The sequence below is a fragment of the Odontesthes bonariensis genome, chromosome 13 (assembly GCF_027942865.1).
Source record: "Odontesthes bonariensis isolate fOdoBon6 chromosome 13, fOdoBon6.hap1, whole genome shotgun sequence".
NCBI lineage: Eukaryota > Metazoa > Chordata > Actinopteri > Atheriniformes > Atherinopsidae > Odontesthes > Odontesthes bonariensis.
In genome coordinates, this window is record NC_134518.1 from 27,158,851 (window position 1) to 27,179,255 (window position 20,405).

The 20,405-nt window shown below is 39.1% G+C and overlaps 1 protein-coding gene across 1 annotated transcript; it reads left to right on the forward strand.

Moving 5' to 3' along the window:
* Positions 1 to 4,580: 4,580 nt before the first annotated feature.
* On the forward strand, positions 4,581 to 14,364 carry LOC142397179 (uncharacterized). Its single transcript, XM_075480521.1, has 8 exons — positions 4,581 to 4,623; positions 4,727 to 5,053; positions 5,389 to 5,745; positions 12,501 to 12,839; positions 12,927 to 13,283; positions 13,516 to 13,647; positions 13,743 to 13,780; positions 13,953 to 14,364. Exons 1-8 carry the CDS (start codon positions 4,581 to 4,583, stop codon positions 14,085 to 14,087), a joined length of 1,728 nt encoding a protein of 575 aa, XP_075336636.1. The 3' UTR covers positions 14,088 to 14,364.
* Positions 14,365 to 20,405: the final 6,041 nt, after the last annotated feature.

Here is a 20,405-nt window from a genome sequence, read left to right on the forward strand (position 1 = left end):
CAGATCGTACTCTGCAGAGAAAACAAATCCTTCAAGACCCTGCAGATTTATTTGCAGAGAGTGATGAATACTTATTTAGACCTTTCAGGCTAACAAGAGCTGTTCTCCTTGACCTTTGCAGTTGTTTGGAGCCAGCACTGCGCAGCCATACACAATGGTTCAACTCTGTTCCACCACATGTCCAGGTTCTTTCTACCTTGGGTTTTTTGGTCACTGGAACATTTTAGTGGGGGCTGGGAGGGTGGGTATCTCACAGCCATCCATCAGCTGCGCTCTCACTGGCCACACAATACATAAAGTTTCCACATACAGCTGAAGAACAAATCAAGTCAAGTCAACAAGTAATGTGGTTTTCCGCTTCCCAGGAGCATAACACGACTACATCTTACAGAACAGCTCCGTGGGCAGGCGTCAGGAACCAGGAGCAGCTGGTGATGCATGGTTCATTGGTATATATCTTTTAATGATTAAAAGTTTCTACAACAATGGCTTTTTACTACTTGTTTTTTTGTTTTTTTTAGGAGATCAAATATATGCCCTGTCCCCCTGGTTATTAACATCACTGACCAACCCTCAGACTCACCAGAAGGTTTTAAATAAATCAGATGTACACATACTCCCTCCACAATTGAGTGCACCAAAGGCATCTTAAAGGGATAGTTTGCCTCTTTTGACATGAAGCTGTATGACATCCCATATTAGCAATATCACTTATGAACATTGACTTACCCCCCGCTGCGTCCTGTGAGCAGAGTTCCAGCCTCGTTTTGGCGTTGACGAAGGTAGTCCGGCTAGTTTGCTAGGGTCCCGAAAAATAAAGCGTCTCTCTTCTCAAAACAATATGCGTTCAAAAGAGTAATACATTTGCATCACAAAATCGTCCCTCCAGAAAATGTCAGACCTCACAATCGCTTGGCGCTATTTTCTCTCTACCTTCGTATCACTACGGGCTGTGTAAACTGTGCAGACCGAAGTGCAGACTGAGCACTCCCCTGCTTCCGAGCAGTAAACACCGTAACAGGTGCGGCTATCGCTAGGTGGCTGTACGCATTGATATGAAGGGAGGCAAAAATAGCGGCAAGCGATTGTGAGGTCTGACTTTTTCTGGAGGGACGATTTTGTGATGCAAATGTATTACTCTTTTGAACGCATTTTGTTTTGAGAAGCAAAACGTTTTATTTTTTTGACCCTAGCAAACTAGCCGGACTACCTTCTTCAACGCCAAAACGAGGCCGGAACTCGGCTCACAGGACGCAGCGGGGGGTAAGTCAATGTTCATAAATGATATTGCTAATATGGGATTTCATACAGCTTCATGTCAAAAGAGGCAAACTATCCCTTTAAAAGAATGCTGGATGTGTTTGCACACAGCCCTTTTATAGGAATTTTAGGGCACAGACCTATGACCTAAATTAGCGACAGCTGGCCCATCCTGTCAATTTACAGGACATTGTTCATATCTTTGCTCTTAGATAATCTAACAATTTCTTGGTCTAAGAACACGTTCATGAATCTGATTTTCTTGATACATTTCTTAAGAACAACTCAAGGTAGAAAATTCTGAAGAAAATATTGGTGAATGAGGCCCAATGCGACTAAATAATAAATGATGCAGGGTTAACCTTAACATTGACAAAGAGCTCGGAAAAACAAAATCCCAAAATCAGCTTTTTATGCCTAATAATTTACCTGAATCACGACACGAGTCAGTATACGTGTCTTCTTCCAAGGTGGCTCTCATACAAAGTACTTGTTAACTTTTTTTTTAAACAATTACAGATGTTTCCAGTTCTATCAGTTTGATACAAAACAATTTTGTTAAAGTCTGATTGTGTTGAAAAATAGATAAAGAAAAGAAATTACTCAAATGCTTTGTGAATGTTTACATGTTACTAGCCTGGATATGAAAGGTGACATGATGGAGCCTCCTCTTTTGTTACATGGATGAGCTCAATCAATGAAAAAGTATCAGGATCTTTATGGATAAAACATGTTGCTGTTATTCCTGTAAATTGCAAAAGCCGAACTGATGTTCAGGTAAAGCTACACTACATTGCCAAAAGTATTCACTCACCCATCCAAATAATTAAATTCAGGTAAATTCCCATCACTTCCATGGCCACAGGTGTATAAATTCAAGCACCTAGGCATGCAGACTGCTTCTACAAACATTTGTGAGAGAATGGGTCGCTCTCAGGAGCTCAGAGAATTCCAGCGTGGTACCGTGATAGGACGCCACCTGTGCAACAAGTCCAGTCGTGAAATTTCCTCACTGCTACAGTAAGTATTCCACAGTCAAGCGTCAGTGGTTTTATAACAAAGTGGAAGCGATTGGGAACGACAGCAACTCAGCCACGAAGTGTCAGGCCACGTAAAATGACAGAGCGGGGTCAGAGGATGCTGAGGCGCATAGTGCACAGAGGTCGCCAACTTTCTGCAGAGCCAATCGCTACAGACCTCCAACCTTCATGTGGCCTTCAGATTAGCTCAAGAACAGTGTGTAGAGAATTTCATGGAATGGGTTCCCATGGCCGAGCAGCTGCATCCAAACCATACATCATCAAGTGAAAAGCAAAGTGTCGGATGCAGTGGTGTAAAGCACGCCGCCACTGGATTCCAGAGCAGTGGAGACGCATTCTCTGGAGTGATGAATCACGCTTCTCCATCTGGCAATCTGATGGACGAGTCTGGGTTTGGCGGTTGCCAGGGGAACGGTACTTGTCTGACTGCATTGTGCCAAGTGCAAAGTTTGGTGGAGGGTGGACTATGGTGTGGGGTTGTTTTTCAGGAGCTGGGCTTGGACCCTTAGTTCCAGTGAAAGGAACTCTGAATGCTTCAGCATAACAAGAGATTTTGGACAATTTCATGCTCCCAACCTTGTGGAAGCAGTTTGGGGATGGCCTCTTCCTGCTCCAACGTGACTGCGCACCAGTGAACAAAGCAAGGTCCAAAAAGACATGGATGAGCGAGTTTGGTGTGGAAGAATTTGACTGGCCTGCACAGAGTCCTGACCTCAACCCGATAGAACTCCTTTGGGATGAATTAGAGCGGAGACTGCGAGCCAGGCCTTCTCGTCCAACATCAGTGTCTGACCTCACAAATGCGCTTCTGGAAGAATGGTCAAAAATTCCCATAGAAACACTCCTAAACCTTGTGGAAAGCTTGCCCAGAAGAGTTGAAGCTGTTATAGCTGCAAAGGATGGGCTGACGTCATATTAAACCCTATGAATTAAGAATGGGATGTCACCTAAATTCATTTGCTTGCAAAGGCAGATGAGCAAATACTTTTGGCAATATAGTTTACCAGCCACTGGTAACTCAAAATGAAGAGAAATATTGATACTTTGATGCTCTTTTCATGTATCCACAAACCCAGCTCGTAAAGCTCCAGCCTTGACTTTACACCATCATTGGAGGTAACCGTTAAACCATTCTTCTCCCCTGTCTCTGTTATGATTGCAAGCAGTTACCTTTGACAAGCATTGGCTTGATAGTCAAACTCAGAGCTGAAGCCCACGGAAAACATGAAAAGCCGCTATATGCAAAGACAATACGGAAAGACTGGTTACCCAAGTTTCCATCGCTTAGGTACGATGATTTGTCCAGTGTGATGCATTACGACTTTTACAAAGAACCCAACCAAAGTAAGGCTGGCAATTGTGGTTCAGTTTGTTAGAGCGCCGACACACATAACTGACAAGCTGAAAATAAACCTCAAAGTCAAAAAGAAACACATCAATTGTGGTGACAACAGTCTGACAAACAAGGTGCTCACCCTGCTTGCAGCACCAGACAGATCAAATTTAAAACCAAAATTAAGAGACACAGATGATGATAAAATTCAAATTTTTGAATATTTATTCCATGGAGTAATTGGAGATACTTAAAAAAAGACAAAGACATCTGTTGAAGTCACAAATTCCATGAATATGTCATTCATGATAGAAGGGGCACAGATATTTCTGTGATGGACTGTGCCTCTGGCACCATCATCCTTTTCTCTGTTTTGGTTGCTCTCCTGGCCTCACCGACAGATGAAAAATGTATTGCTGGCAGATTGACTGATAGTTTCTTTCACTTAATCCGATCCTTGTGTGATTTCAGTGCTGAGGACACTTCTGTCTTAGGTAAACAACAAGCAATTGACAACACATTAAAAAGGCTGAAATAAAATTGGAAATCAAAATATACATACAGTAAAAAGTGAGTGTCAATGCAATCAATGCATCTCCATGTGCTGCTGTTATGGACAGTTAGTTAGTTGATTAAACGTTTGAATAATTTTCACTGAATAGATTATGTTTAGTGAATAATTCAACATATCTACAAACCATCATTAAGATGTTGGTTGTACAACAATGTAAATATATAAAAAACTTATTTTGGATGCAGATTAATCAAAAGGTTAAACTAAATGCAATTAGAGTAAACAGGCTATACATAGAGCCAAAGATCAGTGGCAGGAAATGCACTTTGATTGTATAGTCTGAGATAACCAATCAGATGAATTTGATGGTCTGGACAACCACACCTCCCTTTTTCACTTAAGAAGCTGGTCTTCCAATGAAGACAGTGTCAAGATGATTCTGGTATGGGTTACACTGCTTCTTCTTCATCGAGGGTGTAAGTGCTATATACAGGAACAGAAATGTGCTATTCTCTTTATCATTTTGAATTTGAGTAATCCTTTTTAGTATCTCTTGTAACGTCTTTCTCTTTCATGCAGATTCACTGGTTCCAGTGGTCACAGTTCAACTTGGGGAACCTGTGACTTTGACATGTGCTTTGCCTGATGAAAGGTGGAGTATTGAAAAAGTTCAATGGTCCAAGCAGAGTGCAGGAGATACTCTGAAATCCATTGTGATCCTGTGGATAAATCAAGACCGTTTATATGGACCAGGGTTTTCTGCTTCAAAACTGAAGACAACATACAATGAGAAGAATAGCAGTCTGACAATTTTGAAAATGAGTAAAGAAGATGAAGGAATGTATCACTGTGCGGTCTTTGAATATACTGCTGTTACGTGGAGTGGGACTTATTTATCATTAAAAGGTAATTAGGTGATTCGTGTGTTTCAAGTTTTGGAATTACTTTATAAATACTAAAAAACTTTTAAATGTTCACGGCTACACAGTATCAAAACATTTTCTTATATAAGATTATTCAAGTATTGATATATTTAGAAGTAAGACAAAAAATATATATGTATTATATATAAGATAATTTATATTAGGTGTATTACTTGCTTTTATCAGTGGAAGAATACCTTATATTTGCACTATTACATTAACTCACATATCTGAAGGTCAAAACAAGTTTTCAAGTCTTTATTAGACTCTTTTTTACGACACTAAATAAGTTTTTCTAATGTGTTCTGTATCATACAGGAAACACTCAGGGGACGTCAAACTACACTGTTGTCCAGCAGCCGGCAGTATCAGATCCAGCTGGTCCAGGAGACTCAGTGAGTCTGCAGTGTTCAGTCCTCTCTGACTCTGAGAACAAGACGTGTTCAGGAGATCTCAGCGTGTTCTGGTTCAGGGCTGCATCAAATAAATCTCATCCACACATCATCTACTCTGATGGAAACGGACGTAATGAATGTGACAAGAGAGCTGCCACTCAGAGGAGATGTGTGTATCACTTCTCTAAGAGCATCAGCTCCTCTGATGCTGGGACTTACTACTGTGCTGTGGCCACATGTGGAGAGATACTTTTTGGAAATGGAACCAAACTGGAAATTGGTATGATTTTCAGTACATGTTAAAAATATGAAAAAAATTCTTTCAATAATATTACAGCTGTCAAGTCTTTTTCAGAGGCAATGATATATACTCTTTCTTTTCTTTGTTTTCCAGAGAAAACAAGTTCTGAATTCAACATGCTGATGATCATAACAATCTGCTTCGGTATTTCTGTGATTGTAAATGTTTTTTTCATCTGTTATAAAACACCAAGAGCAGCATGTGGAAAATATAAAGGTAAGTGTTGTTCACTGAAATCAATAATTTAAATCTCTATTCAAGGTAGTCCTAGTATATAAGACAGAATAAAATCACAGATATGAGTAGATGTATAACATATTGTCACTTAACTAATTAATACAATCTGAATCTTCATGTTATTGTTTATTCCATGTTTCTATCCTAAACTTTATAACTTTACTGACTACATTAAATCACACTTTGAGTTATCTTTTAATCCACCCTCAAAAGACAGGTTAAATACATGAATTTTCTTTATTTAATTAATTATTAGAGAGAGAAAACAACCCTTCACAAGGAAGACGTGACAACTTGAGCCAACCAGAAGATGATTTAGTAAGTAATGATACCAAATCACCTAATTTCCTGTTGCATTGAAATGTTTACTACAGCTGGATGTAATAATTAGAAGTTAAAATGAAATTTAATCTGCTGCTCAGACTGAAGGTGGACGTGATCTGAACTACGCTGCGTTGCATTTCTCTGGAGGGAAAGCTACAAGAGGAAAGAAGAAGAAAGAGTTGAGGACAGAAGACAGTGTATATTCACAAGTTAAATATCAGGGTGTTTCTCTGTAAATGGATGTAGGTTAAAACAAGTAGATTGATAGATCCTAATGATGTGAGTAAATTAATAAATGTTGCACGTTCAATCTTAACTTTGAATGTGAGCTGTAAAAAACAAACTGACGGCCGAGAAATAAAAGAAGCAGCAGAGAGACAGAGGATACATTAATGTCCACACTTTTGGGTTTAATTAGTCAGTTCGCAGATGTTTGGCATTTGTAATCAGTAAACTAATTCACATTTATTTAAAACCAAATGCATTAATTCACATTGATCTGACTTTTTTAACATGTCACGTCTTTTATGTTAAGATGCATTTGGTATCCGTCTTTTTTACTTCCCGACATTTTTATCTCTGTATAGCTCTAAAAAACTGCAGAATGAAGACAAAGTAATCACGGTCTCCAAACTGAAATTCATCAAGCATGTTGTTAAAAACAGATTTGTAATGTTAACATAAACATAACTTGAATTAGGTCATTACCAGATAATGGACCAGATGTCAGGCAAATTAAAAAAGTGTCTAAATCTGATTATTTTGAATGAATAGCACTGATTTTGAATGAATATCCTCCTTTGAAATCTAATGTGGGACAAAGCAGTTTTTTGATATTGTAGTTTTAAAAGTTATGATGGATCATGCATGAATCATGTTTGTGTAATGCTGCAAGTTTGTTTCAATAAAGTGTCTTAAGATTTTGTTATTGTTCTAATGATGTGTGATGTATTGTTTTTGTTTAACCTGTCAGAAGTATTTTAGAGGAATTTTCCAGTTGGAAGTTTTCTTCCAGAATTTTGGATACGATGAACGGAAGAAAATAGCTCTACATACTATATACTTATTACCCTTTCATAAATGTTTTTCACTCTTTTTAAAAATTGTTTTAACCTGCAATTAATCAGTAGGTTGATCTGCTTATCATACAATATGTTAAGAAATAACGACACATATGTTATTTGTTGTGCATTCTACTTAAAGTGAGTGAAAAATTGATAATTTCTCCCAAAAGCTGTATCACTCCATTGAGAAATTCTTATGCACACTTTTCTTTGTAAACCCCCTCCTATCATCATTGGTTGACAGATATAATTTGCATATCTTTTTGCATGCTGTTTATATATAATCTGTGCTTGTGCCGTTCATAAAACCCACGTCACATATTCGCCAGCATTAGATTTACCAATTTGTTTGATTGATTCACAGTTGAGCTGTTGGGTCAAAGACTGTGTGAGCGCTCATATCTCCTTTAATGAAAACAAAGACTTTCTTATTGTGTGTACATGACAAGAACAGCTGATGTTCTTGTGTTTTTACAAGGGGACATATACAAATCACTCATTTGTTGTTCTTTGTTTGGAAGTTAAACAAGTTACTTCCTATGCTATGACCAGTGCATCTTCAGATGATTACCTGTGCTGGAGCTTTATCACCTTTTTTGTCACTGCAGGTTGTCTTCCGGTCAGAAGGATTATTGGTCAATCCCTTGCCCCTCCACACTCTAAAAAAGTTTAGAGTCCAAAGAAACAATGTTCAGTGTCCTCACTGACAAACTCTATTGTATTTAGAAAATACAAACACATTTTTTCACTCTCAAAAAGATTTAGGAAGGACTTAAAGACAGAAAGGTTTTTTGAATATACAAGCTTCAGAATAATTAATCACAGGGAAATGTGTCAGGACCAAATATAAAAGGCACACTACTTTGTGCCAAACCTGTTCACAGAGTCATCAGTAAGTTTTAAAGAGAGGAGTCTGGAAAAATGACAAGGTAAAGGGGCTGGAAAAACAGAAACTCCTGTTAATATGTCCAAGATTCCAGCCGTCAGGCTACACTGCCTTAGAAACCGTCATACCACCATCATCAATACAGCCACATCTGCACAAGAGTATTTGGCAAAATATTTTCACTCACCACATTCTGCAACTGCATTCAGAAATGTTACTTGAAACTTTGTTAGAGAAGGAAGATATATATACATTTCTGTGCAGAAACGCTGAGTTCTTTAAAAAAAAAAAGAATTATTAATGAATAATGAGAAATTCTCATAAATTGCTTAAAAAATTACCCCAAACTTATTTTTGTCAACTTTCTAATTGGTTTCTGATTCTTAAATGACAGTTACAAGGCAAACGTCTCAGTTTGAGACAAAAGTCACAAGGCTTCCTTACGAAACTCAAAAGCATGACTGACTTTTTTCAGACTTTTGGTTTCTGGATTTCATGCTGTGGGCTTTACCAAAAATTTTATGTGATTATTTTACTAACTTTCTGTTGAACCTGCCCAACTTCCTTAAAAAGTATTCATAACTGAAGTCTTGGTAACCACGTGAACACTCTTGAACATGTATGTTTCCTTATTGCTGCCTCTTTGTGAACGCTCTCTGCATGTCTGTTAAGAGAACAACAAGCAAAGCCACATTCAGCAGCAACGCTCACAGAGAAACGGTGGTGGGCCGTTTCTCCGCCCTTTGACCAACCACTGAAGCTAGACTCAGAACAGAGCTGATTATGAGCTGCCACAACATGTGAAGTGAGAAAACAGACATGAGAGGGTCAAGCAGATGAATTTTAGTTTGATATATTGCTGTAATTGTTTTTAGAACACTTAAAGTGAAAGATCAAGCAGCAGTAAAAGACCATCCTCTCAAGATAAAAGCAGTTGGTTAGACAGGAAGCAATGCCACTTTGTATTCGTACCCTTGTTTGAACACACCACCACAAGATGCTGAAGTTTCCATACATTTTTATGTTTCATGAGCAAGCAGTGATGTATGCACAAAGAGGGCTACAAGGTCCTTCTTTATAAAATACATTTCCTGATTGTTAGTTCTCTTCTGCACCCTGCTGCAAATATTCACTATGTGTAGAGGTGCTGACAGGAAGTTACAGTTTCATGTGTATCATAACTGGCAAAACTTCAGCACCAGTTTTGTTTTGACAGCTTTTGGCCTTTTAGCCTTCATTAGATGCTGAACAGTGGAGACGCAAACAGGAAACATGAGGTGAGTGCAGTGTCACAGCAACACACGTCCCCGAATGCAAAATGCATTCAAACCAGTGAAGTTGTGGTTTCATGTCACTGGTGTGATGTGTATCAGCAACAAGTTGATTAAGAAACCACTGTGTTCTGACCTCAGGTCCACTATATAATGAGCATATTGAACCAAAATGTTGCATTGTTATAAACACTGCTCCTGTTTTAAGCACTTTCACTTTACAAGCAGTTGAAGTTGTTGCAGAAATAAACTCTACTTTGGTAACTTTTTTTTTCATATGAGAGTTTTTGATATTAGACTAGTCTGCTTTGTGTTATGAGGTGTTTTTGCCCCTTTGAAGTATTTCTTGAGGTTAATCTTTGCATTTTCATAATTTCATTGCACGCATACCCTCTCATTCTATAATGCTATTGCCCTCCAGAGTCGTATGAATTTATGAATATGAATTGGCAGCCATGTTGAATGCCACAAAGGGAGTCTGCGTTGTCTGGATGGAGCAATGATGCAGGTCTATACCCTGTGTCCAAAGAATATCTTGTCTTTCAACTTATTCCAGTTGTTTTGCATGTGATATGCATTGGCAATCAAACCATAACCTCTTAATGTCCCACCACCCTCAATTAGATTTGATGGTTTTATGTCTGTATGCTGTTTGTCTTTCACTATACATCACCTTTACAACAGGATCTAGCTCTTGAATAAAACAACAAAAAACAATGCAGATTTGTCGATATTCTTAATAGTATTTTGGTGTTTATGTTCACTGTGTTTATTTGTTGAAAAACATTTTAATAATGTTCATGACAGCAACCGACAAAACATTTTTGTTCAATTTTCAAACCTCAGTCGAGCTGATAGTGAGTGGTGGGTGGAGTCTGGTGAGGCAATTGAAACTGACCAGTCAGAGCAGAATGGACATTTTTGCGAATAACCATCTTCAAAATCAAGTTTCAAAAACATGGTATTGTTATCACCAGGGCCAACATCTGCATGAATTTGCCTTTATAATCTTTCTCTTTTAGATAGGTTGGCAGTTACATAGTTGTGATAAACTAATCAGAAGTTAAGTAACTCACTGATAAGTGAATTTTGATAAAACCTTTGGAAAATGTGAGCTGACAATATTTCTAAATGATCTTATCTGGTTTTGATGTTGGTTATGGGAATCTGCTCTCCTTGTCTAACAATATTAGCATCCTGGTGTAACTGGGTTCAGTATATAGCAATGTTCCCAACACGTTATACTTCACAACCTGCCACATTTAACAGAAATTACACCTACTGTACACGACAGCCCAAACCATTCAATGTCACAAATAATGTCAGGATCTCGCAATGTCTCAGTATGTTTGATTCAAGAGTCCCTTTTTATCACTATTGAAAGTAAAGTGAAACATTTCCTGCTGTCAGTGATAGGCGATTTATTAATACGTGGCGGTCGTGGCTCAGTGGTCAGTCGTCCAAAAACCGGAAGGTTGGCGGTTCGAATCCCATCCTTGTCACGACCGAGGTGCCCTTGAGCAAGGCACCGTACTATGGTCCCCGGGCGCGGTGAATGCCCACCGCTCCAGTGTACATGGCATCTGTCTCCATGAGTGTGTGTGCATGTGCATGTGTGTGTTCAGCAGGTGCCAACCTGGAAGGGTTAAATGCAGAGGAGTAATTACGTGTATTTCCTGTATTTACATAACAATAAAAGTCTTTATCTAATATAATCTAATCTAATAAAGATGGTGAGGTCAAAGCTAACAATGAAAACAGTTTTAGCCACTATTCCAGAGTAAGGTAGTTCTCACATAATGAGTAATTATATGGTCTGGACCACATCATTAAGAATGTCAGTGAGTATTTTTTACAAGGGGAAATCTGCATGCAGGCCAATCCATAGATGCATATATTTATTTGATCTGTGTAGTAAAAATCTGATGACATCGGGTCAGAGTTTTGAGGTTTGTGACCCAAAGTGAAGTGAGACTTTGCTACAGTTGGCACTCACAGGACCTCAGTCCACTTTACGGGCCTGGATCCACAAGCTTCTTCAGATTTTGGCAAAGAAGCTACGATCCGCTTGAAATGTTTTAACAATTTTCTTCCATCTCTTAGTTAACTGCTTTGTCATCTCTTTTTAGGAGCTTGCCAAACAAACTGGATGAGCACTTTTTTCTGCCCCCTTGTTATGGACTCACCTCTGGGATGATGTTAAACTCCCCATCACTTCATTCTGACAGAGAGGACATCTCATGCCACAAATAAGAAATTTTATTTTTTAATGCTTTAAATCTTCTTAAGCAAGCTACAGCTTCCACAAATATAGCAGACACAAAACACGAATGATGTACACACAGAAATGTGGTGTATTGTGTCATTTAGCTTCTTCCTCCTTCATCATGTGTGACAGAAATTGTTTTTAAAGATGAGCCCCATGATGTAAAATAATGTGTCGGTCAGGTTTATACATGTGCATGTCCTGAACACGAACAGATTTAAATATAAGTTAGTATCACTCGGTAAGTCCCAGCACTCGGATAATGTGAGTGTTTGGGTTTACCGTTGGTCATTTACTTTGTGTAAGTGATGGAAACCTATCATCAAGCATTAACCATAATCTTGCTGTTGGTGTTTTTTTTGTGTGTTTAGGGTGGAAAGATGGTTGACATTATTTCCACTGTGGTAGTACAATGAAATATGAAAGCCAATCAGATTGTTCACAATTTGTTCACTCCCACTTTGCAAGATCATATTAAAGTGACCCTCCTTATTATGTCTTGTTTTTTGAATGCAGCCTCTGGTGGATTAATCTGAAAAATGCTGATCGTATTCTATGCACTGCTGATGCTCGGAGTGGGACGTAAGTATGAAGAAACAAGGAGAATGCAGAAAATATGAAAATCTATTTCACTTATTTATACAAAATTGTATTTTCTGATTTTCTCGGGGCAGCATGTTTTTCAGGATCAACAGATGATTTTAAGTTTGTGTCGACATCTTTCACTGTTGGACAAAATGTGAACCTGACGTGTCCTCGTCAGACGTCTCTTCTGCACCAAGAAACCTTGTATTGGATCCGACTTGTTTCTGGAAAGTGGCCCGAATTTCTGGGAGGAACTTATAACTTTGATGATAAGTTTGATGATGTTAACCAGATTCCTCACATTACAGCAAAACAAGGGAATGAAACCTTTATTCTACATTTTAATGGAGCTAAGCTAAATGACACTGGTCTTTACTACTGTTTTAAAATCAAACAACTCTACATGACCTTTTTGTACGGAACCTTTTTGAAAGTAAAAGGTAAATAAAAATGAATCTACGTAGATTACTTCTAAATGAACAAGTAAAACATGTCAATTCTTTATTTGTTGTTTTTTTTATTTCCAGGACCAGAACCAGATATCACTGCTGTTATTCAGGAGCCTCCATCTGATCCGGTCCACACAGGAGACCCAGTGACTCTACAGTGTTCAGTCCTCTTTAAACCTGAGAAGAAAACCTGTTCAGCAGATCACAGTGTGTACTGGTTCAGAACTGGTTCAGATGAGTCTCATCCTGGTTTACTTTATGCTCATGGAAACAGTGGTGATGGGTGTGAGAGGCTTCCTGAGACTGACTCAACACAGAAATGTGTCTACAGCCACTCCAGGAGCGTCAGCTCCTCTGATGCTGGGACTTACTACTGTGCTGTGGCTGCATGTGGAGAAATTTTATTTGGAAATGGAGCAAAACTGGACATTCAAGGTATTTACAGAATTTTCTATATAAAATCATTTATAATATAGAATCTGGTAATATCCATTGAAATCACACAATTTCATATATAAAACATATTGTAAAATTTTACATAAATTAATTACCCTGTGATGGACTGGCTCCAGACTCCCCGTGACCCTAACTTGGATTAAGCGGGTAGAGAAAATGCATTGATCGATAGTTGTATTAATTATAGTTTATGGCTGTTTTTATTTTCCAGCACCCAACATGTGGGATCTGCAGGAAGCCAATACAGTTCTCCTGCTGTTATGTGCTGCTTTGATGACAAGTCTCATTGTTATATTCGTCCTCATTTATGTCATCAAGAAGAAAACTTGTGGTTGTTATAATGGTAACAAAAGTTTCATTTATCAATCTATCAAACAGTATTTTATAAAAGTGGAGTATGGGTTTAATATTGTTACATTTCTGTCACACTGCAAACAGATGCTGTAACAGCCTGCAATGATCATCAGAGTCAGCAGGTACAGTAAAAAAGATAGACTCATATTGTTTTATGCATATATGTGTTTGATGTCTGCCTTTTTAGCACTCTGAGGTCATTAAATTCATGTAAAGTGCTTTATAAATAAAATATATTATTATTGTTATTATTATTCCCTAAAATTTTTGAATGAATTCCATATTTTTCCTCAGAGAGATGAGGTCTCATTGACTTATGCTGCACCAACCTTCACGAGGAAGAAAGCTGGCAGAGCAGAGAGAAGGAATGTAAAAACTCCTCAGGAGGAGACGGTTTACACTGATGTCAGAGCTTTGGGGATACATTAACAATGCTTTGAATTTGGCATTTCAAGCTAATTTATTTTCTTCTGTGACACACTGTGGATAATAGAATGCTTAAGCAGCACTAAGACTTGTTTTTCATCTCTGCAGAACTGCTGGTACAGTATCATTAAAATGACTTTATTATTTTTTCCAGAGTGATCACAGTAATTTTTAAAATCTTGTTCTTTAGGAAAAGGGAGTGAATCATCCATCCATCTATTCTCAAACTTTGCTTTCTTATATTCAGGGTGGAGGAGCTAAATCCAATGCCAGCTGTATCTGAACCTGTTAATCTTACTGCTTTCCAAGTTTTTTTTTGTGAGATGCCGTTTTACTGGTATTAGCTTCTACTTTATGTATCAATTCAATGTAAAACAGTTTTACTAAAACTGTTTTTTGTGTTTGTATGTTGCTTCTACCAGAAAAAAATTATTTCATGAATAAAAATTTATGATTCATCTTTGTATGAATGTGGCTTATTTACTTAAATATTTTCATGGTTGACTTTTTTTAGCCATGACATGGAAAATAAGTAGTTTAGATCAATGCAGTGAGCAACTTTCATAAGTATGTGAAACTGATTGATTCATTTTGTGTTTTCTGTCGGCCTTTGCACGCCACATACTGTGAATCGATGACAACCTGCGGATTACTTCTACCTTAGCCCTAACCATTCACAATGTAATTTCAGCAGTATAAAAATGTGCCAATGTAGTGCTTACAGGTAGTCAACCTGTAAGCACCTCCCTTAGCTCCTCCTCATGCTGTATATAAAGCCTCAAAATGGCTCCCTTCAGCCTCTTGCTGAGCTTGTGTGGTGACCTAATTCAGGTGGTGAGTAGGGTCCCCGTTTCATCAGGCATGTGTGGTGCGATCCTCTGTTCCTACTAACACGTGTTTTTGTCTTTTTAGGTTTACTTGCTGCTGTGCTGTTTTTTATTAGTTTGTTTATACAGTTCTGTTGTGCTGTTTTGTTTGGTTTGTTCTACTTTTCTTTTGCTTGTGTAGTTCTTTGTCTTTTAGTTTGATTATTAGGTTTGTTAACCTTTCTTTTTTTTGAGTTTCAGTGTGGCCTGGGTGTCATCAGGTGGGAGGCTAGTTACTGTGGTGAGGACCTCACTTCCGTTTTGGCATGCAAGTACACGGGGGCACTTTTAGCGTGTTTGTGGTGGCTTTTCATTTGTAGTGTTGCACCCCAGTTTAAGAAAGAGACACGCATCCAGTAGTATGCCTTCCACTGAGGCCCCAGCCCACTGATTTGAATTCTCTATTAGTAATTTGGCTTTTAATATTGTTATAGCCGACCTTTTAGCTTTCTGTTAATAAAAATAATTTACTAAATTCGTCTTGTTTAACCCTTTTCTCTCGTTTCTTCGCAGCAGCAGCTTTACTTAAGTTTTATTCATAAATATTATTTTCAATAAATATATTTTCTTTACTTTACTGTCTCTGCCTCCTCAGTCACGACCCTGTGTCCTCACAGCAATTGGGTTTCAGTTGTCATATCCTGGGGTGCAAGTCCCCAGGTGGCGTTGTTGGCTCTAACAATTTCAACCTTTACTCCGCTCCTTGCCACATTAATAAAGCTTAACATGAAAGTTTTATAGCCTTCCAAGAACTCGTCAGCATGCCTGGTTATTTAGTAGGTTGGTTGATGTTTTTGAGTTTGATATGTCAGAGCATTAACAGAGGAAATTTTATGATTGGTCCTGCTACCAATGAAAATTAACAATGCATTTCAAAATGTCCGCATGGAGGAATAAAGTAACAGACAGAAGTGGCTTGTAACTGTTTTGAAACACATTCATAGATGTTGGTTCAGCTTTGTTGTTGAAAGCATGCTGTGTTAAATGTTGATATTAAAATGTGTTGCTCAGATGAATAAGACCCTTTTTCTATCTGGTCTTACAGTGTGTCTGTCATAAGAACAAAAAGCCACATGCAGCACCCACACAGACTGCCTCCATCCTTCTACCATCACTGAAGCTGCTCACTCAAAGTGGATATGACTTCACAGCAGCAGTTGGAGACTTGTTCTGATATGAATATTGGACGTTGCAAATGTACTTTTTCATTTATAAAAGATCAAACAGCAGTCAAAGACCCTCTTCACAAGATTAAAGCAGTTGGTTAGACAGGAAGTAAAGTCACACCTTTGTTTAAGAGCCTAACCACAGAATGCTGATGTTTCCTTAGATTGTTTTTCTGTTTTATGCACAACCAGTGCTGTGCACACAAAGACAGAGCAAACGTTAAAAGAAGACTGCCAAAATTATATCTCCAAATAGCTGATTCTCCTCACTGTACTGCATATTAACGCACTATGTGTAGAGGGGTTGGACACAGGATCCTGTTAGAAATTTGCCAAAACTTATGTTGTTGAAGAATAGCTTCACAGCTTTTTGGCCTTTTAGCCTTCATTAGACGCTGAGCAGTGGAGACACAAACAAGAAACAAGAGGTGAGACAGTGCACTTTGACAACAACACACATCCCCAAAAGAGATTAAACCAGTGTTGTTGTGGTTTCATGTCACTGCTGTACTGTGTACTAAAAACAAGGTAATTAACAGACCAGCGTGTTCTAACTTGAAGTCAACTCTACTTTGGTACCTCAATGATGCTGGAAGTATTTCTTGAGGTCCATATTTGTATTTTCATCATTTTGCTACAACATAAAATGGGAGTATCCTCTGACATTTTTATGTTGTGTTATTTTCCTCCAGTCATATGAGTTTCCTCTCCCACATTACTATTTTGCACCACTTGAATTAGAAAATTTTGACCAACTTGACATCCTGCAGTGATGCTGTTAGATTAGTACACTGTCTGTGCTTCTCAACAACTACCCATAGAGATGTAGGAAGTAAAGAGGATGGTGGGTGTGACCACAAGCACCTCCCCAACTCTATATGCTGTCTTCTTCCTGCTAACATCAGTCACAGGTGGGTGGGTCATCATTTGTGATGCACAGTTCTGAATCGCGTGGCTGGAGTATATTCAGTATTTATACAGTTTATTTGATATTTCTGTTGCAACAAAAGAGTTAGATACTTTTATTTTAAATTTACAGAAATCAAACATCCTTAACTTTCCTCAGCTATTCACATGATATCTATGTTTTGCAGTAGAGCTCTTTTCAGATCGCTGCTTGCAACTGCCAGAGACTTCTAATGCTTGTGCAGCAGTACACCCAAAATGCACTATATTGCCAAAAGTATTTGCTCATCTTCTTTTACACGCATATGAATTTAAAGGTAGGGTAGGAGATCCTGGATTTTGAGTCCAGCGAAGCTGCATTTTGAAAATACACAGGTCAAAAGTCCCAACCCTTTTCTTCACTTTCCCCCCGAAGCCACGCCTCTAGAGTACATGAATGCGGACGAGCACAAAGGTGCACGAGCACTGTTCTGACAGCAAGCATCGATCGTTGCCGTATTTAGTATTTAGTATATGCTAACTATACGTTTAATAATGCTAGGTGCTAGCCAAGCTGGCTCTAGTTTAGCTTCCTGCCAAGCTTCTGGACACGTAATTCGTTCACGGAGCAGGGTACGCGCACAGGGGGAAGGAGCAGATTGCAGTTTGATAGACGGCATCAGAATCCAATCATCGTTAACGGTCCGTTCAGTATGATTGGATAGTGTTTTTCCTAGCTTGTACGTTCTAGAGGCCACTAAAACTTTTCATATTTGTGTCAAAACTTTTAATTAATTGGTTGCAATTGGGGTGTGAAGAGTATTTCAAGCAATATGTAAAAAAATGCTCCAGAAAAAGAACCCCTACCCCACCTTTAAGTGACATCCAATTCTTAATCCATAGGGTTTAATATGGCGTCAACCCATCCTTTGCAGCTATAACAGCTTTAACTCTTCTGGGCAAGCTTTCCACAAGGTTTAGGAGTGTGTTTATGGGAATGTTTCACCATTCTTCCAGAAGCGCATTTGTGAGGTCAGACACTGATGTTGGACGAGAAGTCCTGGCTCACAGTCTCCGCTCTAATTCATCCCAAATGAGTTCTATCGGGTTGAGGTCAGGACTCTGTGCAGGCCAGTCAAGTTTTTCCACACCAAACTCGCTAATGGACCTTGCTTTGTTCACTGGTGCACAGTCATGTTGGAACAGGAAGGGGCCATCCCCAAACTGTTTCCACAAAGTTGGGAGCATGAAATTGTCCAAAATCTCTTGGAATGCTGAAGCATTCAGAGTTCCTTTCACTGGAACTAAGGGTCCAAGCCCAGCTCCTGAAAAACAACCCCACACCATAATCCCCCCTCCACCAAACTTTACACTTGGCACAATGCAGTCAGACAAGTACCGTTCCCCTGGCAACCGCCAAACCCAGACTCGTCCATCAGATTGCCAGATGGAGAAGCGTGATTCATCACTCCAGAGAATGCGTCTCCACTGCTCTGGCATCCAGTGGCGGCGTGCTTTACACCACTGCATCCGACACTTTGCTTTTCACTTGATGATGTATGGTTTGGATGCAGCTGCTCGGCCATGGAAACCCATTCCATGAAGCTCTCTTGAGCTAATCTGAAGGCCACATGAAGGTTGGAGGTCTGTAGCGATTGGCTCAGCAGAAAGTTGGCGACCTCTGTGCACTATGCGCCTCAGCATCCTCTGACCCCGCTCTGTCATTTTACGTGGCCTACCACTTCGTGGCTGAGTTGCTGTCGTTCCCAATCGCTTCCACTTTCTTATAACACCACTGACAGCTGAATGTGGAATAGTTAGTCGTGAGGAAATTACACGACTGGACTTGTTGCACAGGTGGCACAGCATGGTACTATCACGGTACCATGCTGGAATTCACTGAGCTCCTGAGAGAGACCCATTCTTTCACAAATGTTTAAAGAAGCAGTTTGCATTTATAGCTACTTGAAGTTATATACCTGTGACCATGAAAGTGATGGGAACAACTGATTTTAATTATTTGGAATGTAGTGTAACTTTCAGGTCTCATAATGATCATTTGGGCAACCAATTTCACCCACTTCATGACTCCCATAGTCTGTACACTAACAATTAAGTTCAAACTAATCTTCCCCTCCCTGTCCATCTGTACACTTCTATGCAAAGTTTATTCAGGTAGAGAAGTAGCAAAGGGACTTAGATAAAGCAAATCTCCCAAGCCTTTAAGTGCATGGAAAGTTTATACATTGTAACAACAGAAATTAGGTCCTACATACCAAGCAATCAAATCTTCATGTCCTCCTAACTGGATCAAAAACATTTATTTCATTAGAAATGGCTTGTCTGCATCATATTGTTCATGCTGAGTCCATGATGCAGTTGGTTTGGTATGTGTTTTCACCATTGATAGGAATTTCTATGACAAGCAGCAAGGAATACTGAAAATGGACACACTGAGTCATATAGCACTCATTAGGTTGTATAATGGCTAAAGAAAATTGAATAGTGCAGACTGAATGTGTAGAAGAAAATCAACTGACCAATTAGCTGATGGACCAGAGGTCCGTTTCACAAAGCAGGTTTAGTGAAAACTCTGAGTTTATTAACCCTGAAATGAGGGAAACTCTGAGTTTTCCGTTTCACAAAGGGAGGTAACTCAACCTCTCGGTCAGTTACCGTAGTAACAGAGTCTCTGAACCTAACCTGGTCGGGACCAGGTTTTCCTCAAAAAACCTCGAGTTTATCTCTGTCTCCGCCCTCTTTCAGCCACACACGCTAATTGATTTCCTCATTCATTCAGTCAGCAGAGCGAGTTCTTCTACTTCTAGAAGTCCATTAGGCACAGTAGAAGACAACTTTTTTCACGAACATGGCATGTCCTTTTGACAACGATCCCGTGGATGAAGGTGCAGCATTATTGCGCAGAGAATTAAAGCTGCCGTTGGCAACTTTTTTTTAGTCATATTAGCTTGAACTGTCATGGGATTCTGGAAGTAGAATATTAAATAGGCTGTTTAGGAAAAATCCCGAATTCTGTAGCTCCCTCTGTAATCGTGCTTGCAAAAATCGAGCGCTCCCGGCTGTTTTTAACCAATCACGTTAGGTTTATTATTTATCTATTATCTGAGCAGAACAGTCACCAACCACGTCTTCCATGCTGAGCGTGAGTCTGCCCCCAGCTTGTGTGCGCGCACACTGGTGTGAACTCACGTGCACAACCTCGTCCACAGAGGGGGAGGGACCTGAAAGTTGTATCCGTTCGAATTTTCCGACTTTACACTCGGAATTTTGAAAACCTGCCGACGGCAGCTTTAAATATTCGTCGGGAGATGTTTTAGCATTTCCAGACAATTATCTTTTTGAGCGGCACCATCAGAATTTTGTTGGGACAAAAGAAAAAAAGA

Coding starts and splice junctions, on each gene's coding strand:
- LOC142397179 (XM_075480521.1), top strand. CDS start 4,581: ATGATTCTGGTATGGGTTACACTGCTTCTTCTTCATCGAGGGT. Junction 12,840..12,926: donor AACCTTTTTGAAAGTAAAAG/GTAAATAAAAAT, acceptor TTTTATTTCCAG/GACCAGAACCAGATATCACT. Junction 13,781..13,952: donor ATGATCATCAGAGTCAGCAG/GTACAGTAAAAA, acceptor ATTTTTCCTCAG/AGAGATGAGGTCTCATTGAC.